General features: G+C 33.1%; 1 protein-coding gene across 6 annotated transcripts in view; it reads left to right on the forward strand.

Annotated features, from left to right (window-relative positions):
* The first annotated feature begins 457 nt into the window (after positions 1-457).
* SPINK5 (serine peptidase inhibitor Kazal type 5) overlaps positions 458-22247 on the forward strand; it is a 72475-nt gene continuing 50685 nt past the window's right edge. For 2 of the 6 annotated variants that reach the window (XM_008987434.5, XM_078365763.1), the window contains exons 1-4: positions 458-577; positions 1855-1880; positions 6973-7100; positions 9071-9143. In XM_008987434.5, the coding sequence (XP_008985682.4) occupies positions 523-577; positions 1855-1880; positions 6973-7100; positions 9071-9143 (282 nt within the window). In that variant the 5' untranslated portion in view covers positions 458-522. Of the gene's footprint in view, positions 578-1510; positions 1881-6972; positions 7101-9070; positions 9144-22247 lie in introns of those variants that run through there. The other 4 variants (XM_078365761.1, XM_035287958.3, XM_035287940.3 and 1 more) reach the window with 3 other exon arrangements.

Raw genomic sequence — 22247 nt, forward strand, 5'->3', positions numbered from 1 at the left:
GACCGGTAGGACAACCAATCTGTTTCTTCCCTTTCCCCTCCCACTTATGAAGGGATCCTAAAAAATGGAAGCTAGTTGAGTGCAGTGGCTCATGCCTGTAATCTCAGCACTTTGGAAGGCTGAGGTTGGGGGATCACTTAAGGTCAGGAGTTCGAGACCAGCCTGTCCAACATGGTGAAACCCCGTTACTACTAAAAACACAAAAATTAGCCAGGCATGGCAGTGGGTGCTTGTAATCCCAGCTACTTGGGAGGCTGAGGCTGGAGAAATGCTTGAACCCAGGAGACAGGGGTTGCAATGAGCCACGGTTGCCACACTGTGAGACTCCATCTCAAAAAAAAATAAAGGAAGTTAAAGTGGTATGGTATGTACATCCTATGACCTTGAACAACTGGTTTTATGTGGGTGTCACCAGTGCTTGAGTATTTATACAAGTAAATTTCATCTGGCCGAGTTCAGTCACATTGCACCCGCTGAGCAATGCACAGAGTGGACCTGTAGGCAACTTGCATCATCTTCAACATGAAGACAGCCACAGTGTCCATGCTTCTGCCCTTGGCTCTTTGCTTTATACAAGGTGAGCAATTTGTGTGTAATCTAAGCCTCTCGCCATACAGCTCAAAGCCCTGGGAAAGGGACTTTTCTCCCCCTACTCCTGTCAAAAACTGTTTACGTAGGTATGTATAATCCTGAAATATCTTGCCAGACACAGAGTTTTGAAGATTTATATATATGCCTTTATAATTATGTTGTTATCTTTGGAAATGGCAAGTACTTTGGATCTGCATTTTTATCCACAAGAAATTCTTTCATTAATTTTTTATTAGTTCTGAAAACTGAATAGATTCTTCTTCATTTTCCTCTTGCCAGATACATCAATTCATAGTGCATATACATATATATGTAATAGACATTTAAAACTTATTTGTAAATAATACATATTTTAATGCTATAGGTATAAACTAAATATTTTTAAAATTTAAATCTGCTTTTATTTTAAAGCAATAATGTCTAGTTTATTTTAGTTTTGTGTTTTCAAATGCTAAATGGATTGGAAGGATTTCTCTCAAGAGTAAGGGACTTTTGTGGGAGCTGGAAGGTAGATTTTTACATTTGCTGTTTAACCCTAAGAGAACACAAATTGCCTAGACTTAGGTTGCTCTGGAAGATTTAAATTTGAAAAAAGAGAATCTCAGAGATAGTCTGAGATCATATACAAATAATGCCCACTTTCCTAAAATAGGTGTGTAGGTACCTATAAGGAGGCAGAACTGCTAGGTTCAGAAAATTAAATTTTAAACATTCTATAAATATAATGCTATATTATAGTTTCAGGTGAATGCTATATTATAGTTTTCAAGTGAAACTATAACATAATCTCAAAAATTATGTTATAATAATCAATTAATTTCAAAAATTATAATTATTTAATTTCAGAAATGCAATTTCAAAAATAAAAAATTAAATAATATAATGTCAAATTATATTATAGTTGGTATAGGATTTTGCATGTATGTTATATTATAATTTTAAAAGTGAGGCGCCATTTATTACTCCAAAAGGACCTTTTGAAGATGAGCTATTTTTCTGGGGTTAGAATTCACATGAGTATTATTTTCTAAGGTAATTGGAACTTTCTGTGTGATTAGACCTTTGTAAGTGTTTATACTGATCTCCTGGTACAGTAATCTTCTTTTATTTACCGTGGTAAATCTTAACGTGTTCAAAAGGGATTTGTGGTTTTACAACATATTGTCATTAAAGCAATCAAGACATTGCATTAAATGAAGTATTTGTTTTATTTATTAAATATTTTACATTTCCTTAACTTTGGTTTCTACATTTTCATCCCAGATGCTGCCAGTGAGAGTGAAGATCAGGTTAGTCCTGCTTTTTCTGTTCATTGAGTTCATTCCAAGATTCCTAAAGAAAAGTAATTTGTGGCCAACACCTTCATGTTAATAATACAAACATATTATACTGGTAGGTACTAATAGCTTTTGTTAAAAACACAGACAAGATTTTATGAACCAAAACATGAATCTCTGTCTCGGTCTCGGTCTCTCTCTCTCTCTCTCTGTCTCTCTCTCACACACACACACACACACACACACACACACACACTCAATGTATTAATATGATGAATGTCTGCAAGAGGCAACTTATCATGTTAAAGAAGTACTTTAAAATTTCATAAACAAAAATAAATCAATGGGCAAACTACTATTGTTCCATTTAACATCTGAACAAACCATGATGCAACACATGGGAAGCTAAAATAAATAGTCTAGTAATTATTATGCAAAAGAGTGTGGTCTGTATCTTGTATATAGTCAGTGTATATAGTTCATTTAATACATATTTATTAAGCATCTGTTAGGTATCAGACCCTGTTTGAGATGCTCGTGGTATTTTTCAGCAAACAAAATAGATGAAATTCCTGCCCTGAAACTTACATTTTAGTGGAGGAAAACAGATAAATTAATAAGTAGCTTAGCAAAACATATGATACATTAAATAATGATAAATGCTAGGAGAAAAATAATCTGGAAGCAAAACAGGATTCCTGAGAATGGAGGTGGTACCCATTCTCTTAGGGATAATTAGGGAAGCTCTCTCTGGAGAGACAGCGTTAGAATAGGGATCTGAAGGTCATAAGGGGAACAAACCACGAAGGTCTTTGCAGTTTACAGCAGACCAGAGAGAAGCACCTTCGAGCACAGAGGCAAGAAAGTGCTTTACCAACTCTTAAAACTCTTTTGTTTGATAAATTAAAAAATCATTTTCTAATAGAAGTTAAATTTTTGATCTATTTGAAAGATAAGATGACCAATTAGTTTCTCACACACATATTTTATGTATTTATATATACTCACACTGCTATGCATGCTATTAATTCAGTGCTTAAACCACAATTTTAAATGCTTTGCTGAATATGTGGCAAAATTTGCTATATCTCTGGCCATGAACATTAAAGAAATATGAAGGTGAAGCAGTTCATCCTTACACTGAAACTCTGAGAATCATGGTTAAAATACTCTTGCTGTATTTTGCTTCAATAATTTTTTTAAAGAAACTTCTTACATGCGTATTCTAGAGAATTTTATCGTGTTCTTTACTATTTCATCTAAGTTTGCTGATTAAGGGGAGGTTCAGAAAGTTTGGTAGAGTAAAACGTGGCTAGACCTGTGGGAGGCAGAGAGCATGCTCACTTAATTGTTTTATACTGGAAAAAAGAAGGTTATTATGTATGAATCTCACCAGGCATAAAGTCGTTTTCTTTTTTCAGGGTTCATGGTGATAGCTGGTAATTTACGGCAGATATTGTGAATTTTACACTGATATTTTTATAGCATTAACCTTTATTTTACTGAAAAATATTTAAAAAACAAATTTAGTGCCTTCTTATATTGGTATTAAAGTCAAGAAGAACACAAAGAAGAAATTATTTAGTTGGAAATCTTTGTGTTCTTGTTCTTTGATACTGTGTCAGAAATGAAAACTATCGATATCGTCTTTTTTACGATGCTGCAATTTTTGTTATTTTCCAAGTTTAGTAGCTTGGGTTTCTTTCAGCACCATAAAGACATGTTAAATGTCATAAACATGAACCTAAACCACAGTAGTCTGCAAGGATTTTAAATATGCTTAAATTCATCATCACCAAAGAGTCAATCTGCAGGCAAAAGCAAACTGGTCAGTGTTTTATTACCGAGCTAGGACAATGCCAGCCAGCAATGGAGGGTCTTATTATAGTATCTGGAGATGGACAACAGATTAGACCTCCGCCAGTGAGGGAAACAGGAAGAACTTGGCTTCAGTTTTCCTGGGACATGATGATAAAAAGAGAATAACAGCAACAGTAACAAAACAAATAAAACAAGCCAGAGACTGGAAGTTAGACTGCAGGTTATCAGGTGCTGGAAACTCATCTACTCAACTCAGGATGACTTTTGGTCGTATGCTTCTGTTTCAGCCCTCTCTATATGGTAATTGAAAGGGTATTCCATTTTCCTTAGAGAAAAACTAGACTGTGCCTTTCCATTTTTATGTTTTTCTGTTTCCTAAGAGAATACATTGGATAATTTCAAAATGCAGAAAAATAGCACTGAATCTCAACTTAACTGATTAATCACTGTGAACAAGTTTCTTAACCTGTTATTTGGGCCTCTGATGCTCAGTTTGTAAGAGAGGGAGTCTTTCTAGGAATTAAGCTCTCATCTAATAGTGACATTGGAGAAGTCCAATTTAGGGATTATTCTGATTGATGCAACTCTTTTAATTTTTCTTTTATAAGTAGAGAGAAGGTGTCATTACATCGCCCAGGAGAATCTTGACCTTCTGGAAACCTCCTGCCTTGGCATCCAAAAGTGCTGAGATTACAGGCATGAGCCATTGCACCTGGCCTGATGCTACTCTTTTATGACAAATATTCAAAATTATTTAGACTTTGGGAGGCTGAGGCAGGCGGATCACAAAGTCAAGAGGTCGAGACCATCCGGGCCAGCATGGTGAAACCCTGTCTCTACTAAAAATACAAAAAAATTAGCTGGGTGTGGTGGCACACACCTGTAGTCCCAGCTACTTGGGAGGCTAAGGCAGGAGAATTGCTTGAATCCGGGAAGCAGAGGTTGCAGCGAGCCAAGTTTGCACCACGGCACTCCAGCCTAGCACCTGGTGACAGAGTGAGACTCTGTCTCAAAAAAAAAAAGATTATTTAGAGCTTTATTCCAGGATTATCATGAGTCTTTCTTCTGTACGCTTTCTATAAGACTTCCTTCATAAGGGATATATTTTCATTACAAAGACATCAGGCCCTTCTCTGATTCTATTATATGGATTTTAGGATCAATTATACTCAGCAAGGTAAGCATGACTTACAAAGTTGGCATTTGATACTGTGAAGTCAGAGATCAAATAGATCTGAAGATGCTCAGTTATTAATTTGTGTCCTGAAATTACTATAGTGCTACTCCAATGGAGTCACTGTGTAGTGATAATAATCTTAGAGCTATTTTAGCAGGCTGTTCTTAGCAAAATTTCCCAGGGCTAGTCTGTGATATTATTTAGTTATTCTTCTTCACCATTAATTATTTTGTAAGTGCTACCAACAGTCTACCATTTTTAAGAGACTAGGTTAGGTACATTATTATCCATCCAGGCAAGTATACTCCTGTTCTACTTAATGCTGTATCTATGGCACCTGGCAAAGTATAGTAATATAATAATAAGTGATTGCTGACTCATTGAATCATGATAATAAAGATATAGGAGGCTAACAGACTTCAAGACTGACCTGGGCAACATAGTGAGACACTGACTCTCCAACAAAAGAAAGAAAAGAAAAGAAAAGAAAAAAAGAGAAGAAAAGAAAAAAACAAGTACAAAACAGCTCAGATACAGATATAGGTGCCTAAACAGAATCCTTGAGTAAATTTTTTGGAAGAGGATGTGTTTGTCAGAGTTGAAGCAAAACTTTATTTGTTTCCTGATACAAGAATCAGATTTTTTTTTTTGAAAAATCAAAACTAAAACCCACAAAAATCCCCTTAGATTCCAAAAGCTTAATCTAAAGACCTAGTGAATTTTCACTGGGTGCAGTGGCTCATCCTTGTAATCCCAGCACTTTGGGAGGCTGAGGCAAGTGGATCACTTAAGGTAAGGAGTTTGAGACCAGCCTGGCCATCATGATGAAACCCTATCTCTACTAAAAATGCAAAAATTATCCAGGTGTGGTAGCATGCACCTGTAGTCCCAGTTACTCAGGAAGCTCAGGCAGGAGAATCTCTTGAACCTGAGAGGCAGAGGTTGCAGTGAGTTGAGATCACACCACTGTACTCTAGCCTGGGTGATAGAGCGAGACTCCATCTATAAATAAATAAATAAATAAATAATGAATTTTCTAAATTAAAAAGGAATATAACATTTTAAAGTAGTACTTTACTAGGTAGCACAAATGTATCATATTTTAAGCTCCTAAAAATGAAAGAGAGATGTATAGAGGGACTTTAATAAAATGTATTGAATGAATAAAAAGAAAGTATTCTTACTTTTGAAGGTCATTCTACTTTTTTTTCCCCCACCAATTCTATTATTCAAAATGTTTTCACTCTGCTCTTTAAACTTTATATAATGCAGTTATTGGTATTTGCAAAACCAAAAGCCCAAAACAAATACAGCAGGATTTCAAGATGTCTCACAGAATAGTAAAATAATAGTTCCAAAGGATATGCCAAAAAAAGGGGGGGGGCTTATGCAACTATTGGGAGTATGGGTACTTTTTAAAATACATAATACAAATTTGAAAATGCAAAATGGTTAGGCCTTTCCTAGAACTTTGGAAGGGATGTGAAAATCCAGAGCCCTGAATCTTAAGCTTTATTAGCTTTAAGGTAAGTCTGCCTGTGCTTATAAGTCAAATGATATATCAAAGGACATCAAGTCCTTTTCACAAGATAAACCAGCCTAGGAAATTGTTTTCCACATATATATAACCAAGAAATCATTTTTTCATTTAACACTGTTAAAATTTTTAGGAGCTGATATGTTGCAGTACACCCATGGGAAAATTGAGCACTTTATAGTGAACACCTTGCCTCAGTTTTTGAGCAACATGTTCATATTTCTTTCCAGGAATTACTATTAGCCTACTGTGTGCTAGGTGTTTTAGATGTGTCATCTTAGCATATTCCAATAATAATAACGACAATCTTCACAAACATCAAAATATTAAAAATGGAGGGGGAAGAAGGAAGGAGGATAATTAATTAATTGAATATCTACTATGCATCAGGCACTCTCTGAGGGCTTTACATACTTAATATGTAAAAAAAAGATTTACATAGTTAATCTTTATAAAACCTTTGAATTGTATGTATATATATGTAGACATATATGTACATATATATGTCAGACTAAAACTTTGTTTTGATGTAGTTTTAGCTAACATAGCTTTTTTTGGCTTTATCTTAGGAAATATGCAGTGGGCTTCAGGCATTTATGAAAAAGGGAAAACTGTTCTGTCCCCAGGATAAGAAATTTTTTCTAAGTCTTGAAGGAATAAAGCTCATCAATAAATGTGCCACGTGCAAAATGATACTGTGAGTAAAGGTTTCTTTCTTTCTTTCCAATGTTTGAGTGAACAGCTAGCCTCTGAACTGGTAAACGTATTCTCTTTCTTTTCTTTCAAGTGCATTTTTTCTAAACCAAAATAGTTAAATAAAAGTGCTTAGCAGATCACTCTGACATTTTCCAACAGGTAAAGTTGGATAATTGCCACTCACCTAGAAAGATTTTAATAATAATTCAAACAAGATTCCAAAAACAGCAGAGGACTTGGTATCAATATCTTTTGTAGCACGCTATAGTCTTTTGAGGAGGTAGTTCCAGTTTGAACTTCCTGGTTTTGGAAAAAAAATGAATTTGAGAGAGAAAGTCAGATTCCTTGGGCCTGTTAGGACCTGATTCTGCTGCAGCCTAGGGGCTGAGAAGATCCGCTTAAGCATGATGCCAGACTCTCCTTGAGGCCGCCAACCAGCAGAAGGACTTAAGCAAGGTATACCCTGATTCTGTGAGCTGCCAGTGTCTTTAGACACCTAAATTATTTCAGGATGAGATGAACTGAAGGGTAGATTATAGTTTCCAACTCCTTGCAGCTCAGAAAGCATTAGTATCCTGGAAGTTTACCAGTCTCTCTCCAATGCTTCTTAACTTGGTTCCCTTCTCTCCCTTGTCACTCCAAAGGTAAAAGAAGGCTTGAGTTATCAATTGCAAATCCTCAAACCAGTGTCCTAATTTGTTTTTGAAAAGGAAAGTTAGCTTCAATTTTTGACCTCTGTCAAAACTTCAACAGTGGTAGCAAGCCAATACTGAGGTTACCTACTTAGGAAAATTATGTTATCACTGACTTTTTAAATGTGAGTTTGGTAAGTGTCACAGGATTTAATCTAGGGATTGACATAGTCGATCATATTGGGGTAATGAAGCTCAGTCATTTGATCATACACTGCTTCTAGTGAAGAGATTGTGAAACAATAAAGAAGTCAGGACAAGATTTAATAGAGGATGGGAGGCCCAGGGTAGGTTGAATAATTCTTCTTTTGAAAGCTGAATGTAAAGCAGCAAGTATATTATTACTATAAAATTTTCTTCTTGTTTCATCAGATGTTTTAATATAAGACTGAAAGTATGAATATAATAAATGTACCGAAAAATAATGCAAAACAAAGATAAAATGCCTTAAGGGTTTGAAGACAGTTTATCATTTTGAAGTCACTCATTCAATTATTACTTTTATTACTTGTGTAAATTATGTTGGAATAGAATTGGTATCTTTGCTTGGAAAGAAGGAGGCTGTGCAAGGCATAAAAGCTGTCATTAGATTGCTAAAGTACTGCCTTATGGAAGAGAAAATTGATTGGCTCTGTGGGTCCCTAGATGTTGGAATTAGAACCAGTATAAGCACTTTCAGTGTGAATATTGTCTTTCAAAAACTGCATTCAAAGAATAATGCAGTTATCTTTGAGAGTTGGTGACTACCTGGCTGTTGGAAATAGTCCCGGAAGGTAGTCTGTTACGCATTTAAAGGTAGAGATTCTTGCTGACAATAATACCATGTTCCCTGGGGAGGCCGAAGTGGGCAGATCACAAGGTCTAGAGATGGAGACCATTCTGGCTAACATGGTGAAACCCCGTTTCTACTAAATATACAAAAATTAGCTCAGTGTGGTGGTGTGCACCTGTAGTCCCAGCTACGGGGGAGGCTGAGGCAACAGAATCGCTTGAACCCAGGAGGCGGAGGTTGCAGTGAACTGAGATCGCGCCACTGCACTCCAGCCTTGTGACAGAGCAAGACTCCGTCTCAAATAACCATAATAATAATACCATGTTCAAGATATTTTTCAATGTTCATGGGAGATCTTAGATATTGTGCCCATTTCTGAACATACCTCCAATTTTAACATGCCAGACTAGGCTGAAGAATAGTAAAATTAAGTTTACTATGTACGCTGTTATTTCTAAAAGTCGAGCAAACAACGTTTAAACTATGCTATTCTTTGTCCTCTTCCAGGGAAAACCAAGCAAAATCACAGAAAAGGTCCAGGGATTTAGCAAGAGCTACCAAGGCTACTGCCCCAACAGAGGTGAGACTATTTGGAGCTAACCTGTCATGTTTACTTTTGAGAGGAGGTTCGACTCTACTTAGAGCTATCTGTTTATTCCTTAATTACTAGGTAATACCTGTTTTAAAGCCAACTACTTAAAAGGGAGGGAACACGGGTTAGTCCAGGGGTGGGCTAAGTATCTGGTACATCTTGTCCATAGGCCCAGCCCATGACCCAACACTGAAAACATCTGAGGCACTGACAGAAACTAAGAGGTGGAGTGAGCCAGTGTGATGTCTGCCTTCCAAGGCCATCATTTCTCATTCCTCTTGTCCTGTCTTAGCCCAAAGACGAGCTTTCCTGGAACTGTAGAACTAAGTTCAAATCTTAGAATTCTTATTGCCTATGTAACTTGGAAAATGTATATATCTCTGGATCTCAATTTTTTCATCTATAAAATGAGTTTAAGACCAAATAGAAACTAAGTTTTAAAAGCCAGTCTCAGGGTTGAACGTGTTCTAGCAGGCATTTGACTCATTCTATTCGCTTTCTCTTTTTCTCTTTTGCTTTTTACTAAATATGTTGTAGTACCTGGAAGGTACTCCTAATTCAATTAGAGTTGCTGGTTTATATCTATTTTGCAGCCGGGGACTCAGGCTAATTTTTTGTTTAAAAAAATGTTCTTTGTTAAAAAAAAAAGGTAATAAAACATTAGAAGTAAAAGAAAAGAAAAGAAAGAAACTGCAAATTGAGCCTAGTATACAAACCATTTCACTTTACACATTTTTAAATTTATATGATATTTTTTACATTTATACAAAAAAAATTAAATTAAAAAATAAAACTTTAGGACCCAGATTGGTGGAAATATCTAGCCTACAATATCTCACAAATGGGTTATTGACAAAGCTGGGACTACCATCAGCTATTCTGACCACCACTCACATCACTCCAGGTCTCCTATGCAGTTTCTTCTCTACTTTCCTCTTTCTTTTCCTTCTCTACTGGTTCCAACACATAATTAAAGTAATCAGTCAGGGTTAGCACACCTTAATTACTTATAACATCCATGGTCTAACCACACCGACATCTTCCTTGGCAGTGTTAGCCAAGAACGTCTGAAAACCTCAGCCTCCATAGTAAACATAGTCTACTAAACTCTTTGCCGGGGCTCAATCAGTCTCATTTTTAAAACAATAGCAGACACCACAAAATTGATGAATAATTGCAAATTCTTTATCTGCTGCAAAAGAGAGCTACTTTCATATTCTACAAAATCTGTGGAGGCCAGAAAGAGCTAGTGGCAACTTTGTATGTGCCTTATTTATCACATACAGAGAGTGGCTCACTCTGTAATATCCATTCTCCTTTTCCTCCTCTCTCTTCTTCATAAAAAAATGACATATCTATGGTGTTTAAAAATATAAAATAAGAGAAAATGACAAAAAAAGCAAAATACATACAAACATACTGATTTTAACCTGCTACCTAAAAAATAGAGCTAGTTATGTTTCTGTATATACACAAATTTATTAAATTTCAATCAAGAATGAGTTTCAAAATAGAAAATTACAGCTTTTGTTTACTTGTTTAGTTTTGTTTTGAGGAGGAGTTTCGCTCTTGTTGCCCAGTCTGGAGTGCAATGGTGCGATCTCAGCTCATTGCAGCCTCTGCCTTCCAGGTTCAAGCAATTCTCCTACCTCAGCCTCCCGAGTAGCTGGGATTACAGGCATGTGTCACCATGCCTGGCTAATTTTGTATTTTTAGTTGAGACAGAATTTCTCCATGTTGGTCAGGGTTGGTCTGAAACTCCTAACCGCAGATGATCTGCCCGCCTCAGCCTCCCAGAGTGCTAGGATTCCAGGTGTGATCCACTGCGCTGGGCTAAAATTACAGTTTTAAGATATAAAATTACTTTCTATTAATATTTTATACCTGAGTGACCAAAACAAGTGTAAAAAAAAAAAAACCTTCTAGATAAAACTCTGATAGTGACATGGTTCACTACTTAGGAAACTACTTACATAAATAATTAGTAACTTAAATTAAAAAGTTAAGGCAGTTAATATTTGGCTGTGTGCCTTTCACATAAGTTCTGTCTAAATGTCTACTTGTCTCTGTATTTAAAAGGATTCACGCAATTGTACCATGTGTTTTTTGTTATTGTTGTTTGTCTGTCCGCTATAAAACAGAACAATGTACTCATTTTTTTCTTAGATTCCTCCCATCAAAAATCAATCCTGATACTCACTCTAAGAATAAGGTGCTCTGCAATTCAAGGAATTTCCTCCTACAGACGTCTTCTCACTCTCTCTTTCATTACTAATTTTCTCTTCATTAGTATGTCATCCTTTCACTTCCCAACTCTGGTATTTACTCCATCAACAAGTCTTGTTGGTACTGCCTCCAAAGTCTAACTCCTTTTCTCCATTTCCATCTCTACCATCTCAGTTCAGTCATCCATAATTTCTGATTTCTGATGTTTTGTGTACATGTGAAGACTTTTCTTTTAATTGATGAATTCATTCATTCAATGTTTCTCATAATTTAGGTTGCTAACAGTATACAATATTTTCACACGAGTGTAAGTGCGTGTTTCTGAGGTCCCTCTTTTTTCAGGTTCACTTATTGCTTTAATAACTACTATGGTAAGTCCCCTACTTAGTTCATGTTGTTAAAAGTTGATGGACCTATGCATAGATATATGGTTTTCATATATATGTCAGAGACAAAAATAATTGACTTTATAAAAATTTCATCTTGAATTTGGTAACCCAATGTATTTAGGGATACAAGGAATTTATAAATTAATTTGGGTAAAACTGACTTTTTACGGTATTAATTTTCTCCCCTCAAGAGCACAGAATAATTTATGATTAATTAATATAATTATAATCTACTTTATAAAATTTATAAAATATTCAGATTTTTATAATTTTTGTTAATACTTTAAAAGTGTAAATTTATTACTATTTTGAAGATATTTGGTTTTTTATTGCATTTGATCTGTTTACTATTGATACAAACAAATTCTATTGATTTCTTCAGGTTAATCTTATGTCAGGCAACTTTTGTTTTTGTTCTTGGTAGTTGATCATATTATCTACATATAACAAAAGTTTTATAATATTGTTTTCAATCTTAGCACATCTTTCTTTCTTTCTTTTCTTATGTAATTGGTAAAGGATCCAGAGTTCAATGATTAAATACTAGTGATGATAATGAACATCAAATATCCCTTTGTCTCTTCATGTTAAAGGAACTACCTCTAAAGTTTCTCCATTAAGTGTAATATTCATCACAGCGGTTTTTATCTATACACTTTAGCAAGTTTTGAAAATTTCTATTTTTAATTTTCTGAATATGTTTGTCTTGTTATTAAACCTTTTTTGCAATAATTTAAATAATTTTATGTTTAGTTTACTAATGTAAATAAATTTCTGAATATATTATATAATGTTAAACTATTCTTGTTTCCTAAATTATACTTTATATTTTAAATAAATTGGATACTAATGTTTTATTTAGAAAATTTGCAGTTATGTCCTTAAAAAATGAATCTATACCTTCTCTCTTAAATTTTTCTTATCTGGCTTGGGAATCTACATAAAATTCTAAGGTGTGACACTTCAGACTATGACTTAACGAGGTGGTTGGCAGATCCTCTCCTCAAAAAGCAACTATAACGCTAGACAAAATTGACGAAGAAAACCATTTTAGCAATCTGAAAATTGATCAGCAGTCTATGCCGATCTGAGGAGCATTTAACTTGAAAAAATCCTGACTTTAGGAATAAAAAGAGAGGTCTGTGATATTCTTGCTCAGGGATACTCCCATTTCAATCCCTGGCTTGGTTGGCATGAAAGTTTTATACAGGACAGAGTACAAATCTCAGCAACTGCATTGCCATTGTTGAAGAAGGCTAACCTTTTTGGAGTAATGAGCAAAAGCCATACCCAGAGGGGTTTTTAGTGTAAGTGATAATCTTCACCAAGGGTAAGGAAAATGGCCTGAGGTTGCAGTCACAATTGAAGCAAGTATATTACTGGCTGAGATTTCACACAGGCATGAAAGAGCCCAAAGAGGGCCTAGATATTTCCAAACTCTTAATTGACCATAAAGCTGTGCATATTCAGTTAATAAACACAAAATGTCTCAGTGAGAAGCAAATGCTGGGGTAGATGTAAAAGTGGCCTGAATTTTGCATGCCCTACGCTATGCACAAAGGTGTATCTGAGAGAATGAAAGCCTTGTTAGCTTGAGGTATTTGAACACAAACTGTGTTAAATACTTAGCTGTCCACAAAACTACAAAGACAAAAGAAAAACATAGGAAGCAAGGCTTAAAAAATAACTATAATAAAAGCTGTGATCATCTTCTTAGCAGCATGTCAGCAGCTGCAATTATGAGAGAGGAAAATCTCTAAGACTTAATTCAGTCACAGAAGCAAAAAAGAATAAAAAAGCAGTGAAAATAATCTTTAAAGAAATAACTATAAACCTGAGTACCTATATTATCTAAAATGTTCAATTATTATAATCCAGGTGAGTTAGGATAAAAAAATTCAATTTGCACCAAAAGTCATAAAATATTCAAAGTAACAAGAATATATAACCCATACTCAAGAAAAAAAATTAATGGAATTTGTCTTTAACTGTGTACAGACGTTAGATTTGGCAGACAAAGATTTGAAGCAGCTATTAAAAATGTATGCAGAATACTAAAAAAGTCATGTTTGAGAATTTACAAGGAAGTATAATAACAATGAATAAGCCAATAAAATCTTTCAATGAAAAAGAGAAATAGTTTTTTTAAAGACCAAATGAAAATTCTGGAGTGGAAGGGCATAATAACTGAAATGAAAAGTTCAATAGAGAGGCTAAAAAGCAGATTTGTGAATGCTTAGAAAAATGAATTAGAAAATTTGAAGAAAGCTTAATTAAAACAATGGAAATGCAGAGACAGACAATATAGAAGAAAAATGAACAGAATTATACACTTTTTGACACAGCAACAAGCAAACCAACATATGCATAATGGGAATACCAGAAATAGAGGTGAAAGAAAAAGAAATACAGAAATTATTTGAAGAAACAATGGCCTAAGATGCCTTAAATTTAATCAAAAAATAAATCTCACCATTTAAGAAACTCAGCATACCCCAAATAGGATAAATATGAAGAGATCCACATGTGGCTCATCATGATTAAAATATTGAAATAAAAAAAATAAAAGAAAATTTAGAAAGTGGCAAGAGAAAAATGACACATCCTATATGCAGGCTGTATACAATTAAAGGCTGGCTCCTCATCTAAAATAATGAAGGCCAGAAGACAGTAAAATGACATGTTCAAAATGCTGAAAGAAAAAAAAGATTAAGCAATATTCTACATCCTTTAAAACTACTCTACAAAAATTAAAGTAAAATAAAGATATTCCCGTACTAATGAAATCTGAGAGATTTTGCTGTTAACACAACTACCTTAAAAATAATAATTAAGGAAATCATTTAGCTGAAAGGAAATAACTACCAGATGGTAGCTTGTACATACAGACAGAAATTAAAAACACCAGAAATAATGAAAATATGAGTTATTCTCCTAGCCTTTTTTAAAGAAATGATATATAAAGCAATAATTATAATGCTGTTTTAGCAGGCACATGTATGTATGTATGTGTATATTATATTTATAATATATATGATGACAATAGAGGGCAATGAAGAAAATAAAGCTTTATTAAGTCAAGGTTGCTATATTTTGCCAGGATTAAGTATTATTATGAAATAGTTTGTAACAAATTAAGGTGCATATTGTAATTACTAGAGTAGCCACTAAGAAAATAACATATATAATAAATATAGAACATTGACAAATAAATTATAAAGGTATACTAGAAATATTTAACCCCCAAAAAGGTGGTAGTAGAACAATAAAGAAGCAAAAAAGAACAAAAGCATATTGAAAACAAATAGAAATATAGAAATGTAAATACAACCATATTAGTAATTATATTAAACATCAATGGTTTAAACATCCCAATCAAAAGGCAGAAATTATCAAATGGTAACAAAAGAATTATAAGCTATCTCTAGTAGATGCTCCTTAGATTCAAAGACACAAATAGTTGAAATGATAAGAGATCAGTACCATGCTAAGTTTAACCATAAGAGAGCAGGATTGGCTATATTAGTATGTAACAAAATAGACATTAATACATTATCAGAGATAAATAGGAATATTTTATAACTTTAAAAGTGCCAATACATTAAAAAATATAACAATAATAAAAGTATACACTCCTAATAGAGGCTCAAAATTTATAAAACACAAAAAGATATAATGAAAAGAAATGGAAAGAAATGAAGAATTCAAAAATAATTGCTAGGAATTTCAATACTCTACTTAAAATAGTGATAAAATAGCTAGACAAAATAGGACCAAACAGAATACTTCAAACAGAATATTATCAATTAATTCAACCTTAACTGATACATAGAGAGTGCTTCTCCACGGATTGTAGAATATGTATTATTTTGAAGCTATAGAGGAACATTTTCAGGATATACTATATACTAATATACAAACTTAATAACTTTAAAATATTAAAATAGTAAATAATAAAAAGTAATAAATTTAAAAAGATTAAAATACTATATAGTATGTTTTTTGACCACAACAGAATTGAATTCAAACCCAACAAGAAAAATAAATCATGAAAATCCCCAAATATTTGGAAATTAAGCAACATACTTCTGGAAAATTGGTGGGTCAAATAAACAATCTTGAGAGAAATCGAAAAATAATTTGAATGAAATAAAAGCAAAAACACAACAATTTAAGGCTTATTAGATTAATGTAAAGCACTTTCTAGAGTTTGAAATGGCTTACTCAGAAAAAAAAAAACAAAACATAGGACTCGATAATTTAAGCCTCTACCTTGAGAAACTTAGAAAACAAAGTTTAGCAAACTAAACCCAAAGCAAGCAGAAGAAGTGCCGTATAAGGATTGAAGAGGAAATTAATAAAACACAAAACATACAAATAATAGAAAAAAATTAATAAAACCAATGTTAGTTCCTTGAAAAGATCAAGAAACCTGACAAACTCTTAGTTTTGTTTTCCCTTCAAAAAAGAACAGAAGACAGCCGGGTGCGGTGGCTCACGCCTGTAATCCCAGCACTTTGGGAGGCCGAGGCGGGTGGATCACGAGGTCAAGAGATCAAGACCATCCTGGTCAACATGGTGAAACCCTGTCTCTGCTAAAATTACAAAAAATTAGCTGGGCATGGTGGCGCGTGCCTGTAATCCCAGCTACTCAGGAGGCTGAGGCAGAATTGCCTGAACCCAGGAGGCGGAGGTTGCCGTGAGCCGAGATCACGCCATTGCACTCCTGCCTGGGTAACAAGAGTGAAACTCCATCTCAAAAAAAAAAGAACAGAAGGCAAAGATTACCAAAATCAAGACTGAAATATGAGACATCAATATGTGCCCTGGAGAAACTACAAGGCTTATGATGAATATTATGGAAACTATTATGCCAACACATTAAATAACTTAGATGAAATTCCTAGAAATAATCAAATTATTGAAAATTGACCCAAGAAGAAACAGAAAATCAGAATAGAATTATAGCATAAGTAAAGACATTGAATCAGTAATTTTTTTTAAAAAAAGGCTAAGAGCAGATGACTTCATTGGCAATTTCCATTATATACTGAAAGGAGAATCTTACAGACTGATACAGGAAAAAAAGGAGACATTCACAGCTCATTATGTCAGTTCATCATTATTCTGATAAAAAACCTAGAAGATATCACAAAAGCAGAAAACTACTGACAAATATTCCACATAAACATAGAACAATTGTTAACAAAACATTGCCAAAGTTAATCTACAATATGAAAAGAATAAAATCATTATCAAATAAAAATTATTCTAGAAAAGTAACCTTGGTTTAAGAACAGAAAATCTATTAGTCTAATACACGATATTAATAGAATAAAGGGCAAAATCACATGATAATCTTAATAGGTGCTGAAATTCACTTATTAAAATCCAGCATCATTCAAGATGAAAACTCACACAAAAATCATCAATAGAAGTAAGATTTTCCAGTCTGAGAATGTCTGTGAAAAACATACAAATTATATTAATGGTTAGAGAATGAATGTTTGCTCCTAAAATTGAGAAGAAAGCAAAGGATGGTTTACTGTCACCACTGCCATTCAACATGGTACTGGAGGTTCTTAGCCAGTAAAAGGCAAAATTAATTAATTAATTAAAGACATTCTTAATGGAAATGAAGCAACTGTCTTTAATTCTAAAACATGATACCATATATGGAAATTTCTAAGGCTCCACAAAAAGAAAAATTACTAGAACTAATAAATGAGTTTCATAAGATTTCAGTGTGCAAGATTAATAATACAAACTCAGTTGTATTTCTGTATGCTAGCAACGATAATTCAAAATTTAAAACATTAATTTCATTCACATAGCATAAAAATGTAAACATACATTTAACAAAATGAGTACAAGACTTATACACTAAAAACTATAAAATGGTGCTGAGAGAAATGAAAGATCCAAATAACTAGTGATATAAATAGTTCATGTTCATAGACGAGAAAACTCAATATTGTTGAGATGGCAATTCTTCCAATATTAATCTATAAATTCAACATATTCTCAATCCAAATCTTGTCAGACTTTCTTTTTAGTAGAAATTGAGCAGTAGATCCTACAATTTATATAAAAAATATTGGGACACTTAAGAGTAACTGAATTTATATTTTGTTACAAAGCAATAGTGATCATAATAGTGTGCTGTTCTTCCAAGATAGGGATAAAGAGTAGAGGAATAGAATTGAGATTATTTACTTTTATGATCAGTTAATATTTAACCAACATATCAAGATAATGCTGAGAAAATTGAATATAATTAATTAAAAAAAGTTTTACCTTATAACATACACAAAAATTAACTCAAATTTGATTTTAGTACTAATTGTGAAAGCTAAATATATAAAATCTCTCAAGTAAACCATAGGAGGAAAAATTTCATGAACTTGGGTTAGGTAGAGCAAAAATCAAAAGCATAATTCATGAACACAAAATTAATAAATTGAACTCCATAAATATTGCAAATTTGTGTGCTTCAAATGACAGCAAGAAGTCAATGAAAAAGTAAGTTATAGACTGGGAGAAAAATAGTCACAACTCATATAGCAGGTAAGGACTTATATCCACAAAATGTAAGAAACTCTTACAACCCAATTATAAGAAGACAAACAACTCAATTAAGTATAGATATTACACCAAAGATATATGAATGGCTAATGAGTACATAAAAATGCCCAACACCCTTATTATTTAGGAAAATGCTGGGGTATCACTACACACCCAGTAGAATGACTATAATCACAAAGAGAGAAAATACAAGATGTTAAGGATGTGGAGAAACTGGAACACATATAGATAGTTTGGGGTAATGTACAAAGTTACTGCTACATTGGAATACAGTTTGAGACTTAAAAATTTAAACAGATTTACCATATAATCCAGAAAAATCAGTCCTAGGAATTCAGTGAAATGAAAATATATGTTCATACAAAGTCAGGCATGTGAATATTCATAGCAACATTATTTTAATAGTTCTAAACTAAAAACAATCCAAATGTCCATCTGTCCACTGGTGTATGGATAAACAAAATGAACTATATTTATACAATGAAATATTATTCAACAATAAGAAGGAATGTGCTGCTGACAATTTTGCAATATGGATGAACCTCAAAAATACTATGCAAAGTGAAAAAAGCTAGAATTAAACAATTACAGATTTGTAATTCCATTTACAGGAAATGTTAAAAGAAAAATTATATAGAGTCAGAGAAACGTTTAATGATGGCTTGAAACTGAAGCTGGGAGCTGGGACATACTGTACAAGAGCCCAGGGGAATCTCGTGGGGTGATAAAAATACTTTAAGACCAAGCTCTGATGATGGTTGTACAACTATTCATTTAATAAAAATCATTCAATCACTTTAAATCAATTTAAATTGGTGAATTTTATAGTATTTAAGTAATGCCTCAATAAAGCTGTTTGGATTTTATTTTTCAGTTTATGTACTGGTAACTGCTTTGAAATAACTTGTAAACAATTATTATTTAATACAAGTTTTCCTAGAGTTTCAGAAAAACAGATTATAAAGCTATTGGAACTGAATTATTTTGGGGTGGGAATATCTCAGACCAATATGTCAATTGGATTAATGTTTATTGACCTGTGTAACAAATGTAGTTATTTTACACTTTTTGTAGTCATATATTCAATTTGGTTCTCAAATGTAGTAACATAGTAATACTCATAAAATGCTTTTCATTGTATTAATGTCTCAATATTTATATGATTATTTTATATTATTCCATATATTTTTACTTTTCATATTACTTTTCTCTTTGGTATGTCCTATGTGAAATCTGTTATATCAGCTTTTTTGATAATAATCCCAATTGTTTCTGTTTTCTGTGGCATTAATTCCTGTTTCTTTATGTTTGTTCCTGCTCATTTTACAATGGGATTTGAGGAATACTTTATTCTTTAAATTTAATTGTTAAAAAATTTCTGACAAATATATTTGAAGATGTTAATATTCATCTCAAAATTTGTATTTTAAGTGTTTATATTTATAATTATTTTCCAAACATTTCTTAATTTCTCTAACCCCAAAGTTATTCAGTAATAAAGTATCTAATTTTCAAATATGTGGAACTTTTAAATATTTTATATTAGCTTTTAATTTTATTAAATTTTGGTCAGACAACATAAATGATGTAGTATCAATTATATGTTGTTTCTTAAGACTTTGTGACCTAACAAATATTCTGCTTTTATGAACATTTAATATATTATTTTTAAAAAAGTTTATTTTCTGTTTCTTCGCTGTAGTTTTCTATAAAAATGTAATGGCTTAATATTCTTTTTTTCTCTGCTTTATATATAAATTTCTGAGAAGTGTTTGGTTAAATCCCTAACTCTAGTTATTGATTTTCTTTTCTTTTTTGAGATGGAGTTTTGCTCTGTTCCCCAGGCTGGAGTGAAGTGGCATGATCTTGGCTCACTGCAACTTCCACCTCCCGAGATCAAGCAATTCTCATGCCTCAACCACCTGAATAGCTGGGATAACAGGTGCACACCACCATGCCTGGCTGATTTTTATATTTTTAGAAGAAACCGCGTTTCACCATGTTGGTCAGGCTGGTCTCAAACTCCTGACCTCATGATCTGCTTGCCTTGGCCTCCCAAAGTGCTGGGATTACCATACCAGGCCTTAATTCAATTACATTTTATTGGTTATTGTTTGACATATTTAAAGTTTTTATTATTAGGTGAATATATGCTCATGATTGTTATACTTTCCTGTTCTTGTTGTTGTCTTTTTAGAAATTTCATATATTGTCATTCTTTGTCACTTATAATGCATTTTGTACTAAATTATAGTTTTTAGTGTTAATATTGCTGCATATGCTCTCTTCTTATTCATTTTGGTCTTGTATATTTTTATTATCTTATTCTTTTGATACTAGCATGCTCTTAGTTTTAATTTTTCTCAATACATGATTTGATTCCTTTTTTGAAACATCCAATTACCAATTGTCTCTTAATTGTATGTTTAGCCCATTTAAATTTACTGTTATTTCAGTTATAGTAGGACTTGGTTCTTCCATTTAAAAAATATTTTCAGTTACTATACTTAGTAATTTCTTCTTTCTAGCTTTTTTTGGGTGGTGATTTATTTTTGTTCTGACTACGACTATTGTTAACCAAATCATCAATACTCTTAATTACTTATTCTGTTGCTAATATCTGTGTCTATTGTCAGTATCTTTGTCTCTCTCTGAATGTATGTTAATTTACTCTCTGTTTATTTTCTGTAAACACAATTTTGTTATTAACTAGATTTTAGTTTTAAATTCTTGTTTTTCTCTCTTTAATTCTTTTATTTTTTGTTAATTTTAGAAATTGTTCCTTTCTTCAAATATTTACTTCTATATTTATTTCCTTCTTTTGGAGACTTCTAATACTATTTTAAATATTCTTTGGCTTTTCCTTTTTTAGAAAAAAACGTTTCTTACTTCCCTCGCCTTCTAAGAGAATTTCTTGACCTGATCATCTGGTTTACAAGTTCATTATTTATTTGTAGCTATCCCATCTTTATTATTTATACTGTTAGATTTATTATCATTTGAATATTTTCCACATTCAAAATTTCTACTTCGTTCTTCCTTTATAACTTCTTTTTTGTTATTGTTTTATACTTGTTTATGCAGATATCTTCTCTTATTTTTCTATAGCACAGACTTGATAAAATATTTTTCTACCCATTCCAATGCTTCTACTTCAATTGATACATGTTGTTTAATATATCCAATTTTTAATTCTCGGATACATGGATATTTTTATTGTAAGATTTCATAACAGCTGTATTTATTTTTTCTGCTAACTGTAGTTAGGTAATGTTCAAGGTCAAGCTTCAGTCTGTAGCCCTTTTGGTGGGTTTAAAGTTAGAAAAAGAGACAAGACCCAGAGCTGGAGGTTCTGAATCCATTCTTTCCCACTCCAGTTTGCTGCCACTCACCAGGTCAGGAATCCATCTGTAAGCTCTCAGCCACTGTCAACATTAGGAAGGGGTGTTTTCTGTAGGTTGTGATCCTCCTCCTTGGGGTTTGGAGGGGAAGGAGGTGGAGTTGTAAATCCTTGCACCTGCTTTCATCATCTCCCAGCTGGCCTTTTGACTTGCTCTGTCTACACCTGTGACCTAGTTAGTATGTTGCTGTTGATTTTCTGGTGAAGCGGGGGAAGCAGTGATTGTTTTGAGTTAAAGTTGATCTATAATTTCCGGATGCTTCTGCAGTTTCGGTAGAACGATTTTTGAGAGAAAACCAGTAACCTGCTTTTTCTTTATGCTTCAGTCAGACTTCCCTTCTTTCTGTCCATTCCTTAAAAAGGAGAGTCTGGTTTCTACCACCCCTGTAGTAGCTTCACAGTCCCGAAGAATGCTGAAGCATAGATAATGTGTAGTAAATTGTGTGGAAGAAATAACAAATGAATGAATGAAATAACATATATGGGTACTAC

Source organism: Callithrix jacchus, chromosome 2 (assembly GCF_049354715.1).
Source record: "Callithrix jacchus isolate 240 chromosome 2, calJac240_pri, whole genome shotgun sequence".
Classification (NCBI taxonomy): Eukaryota; Metazoa; Chordata; class Mammalia; order Primates; family Cebidae; genus Callithrix; species Callithrix jacchus.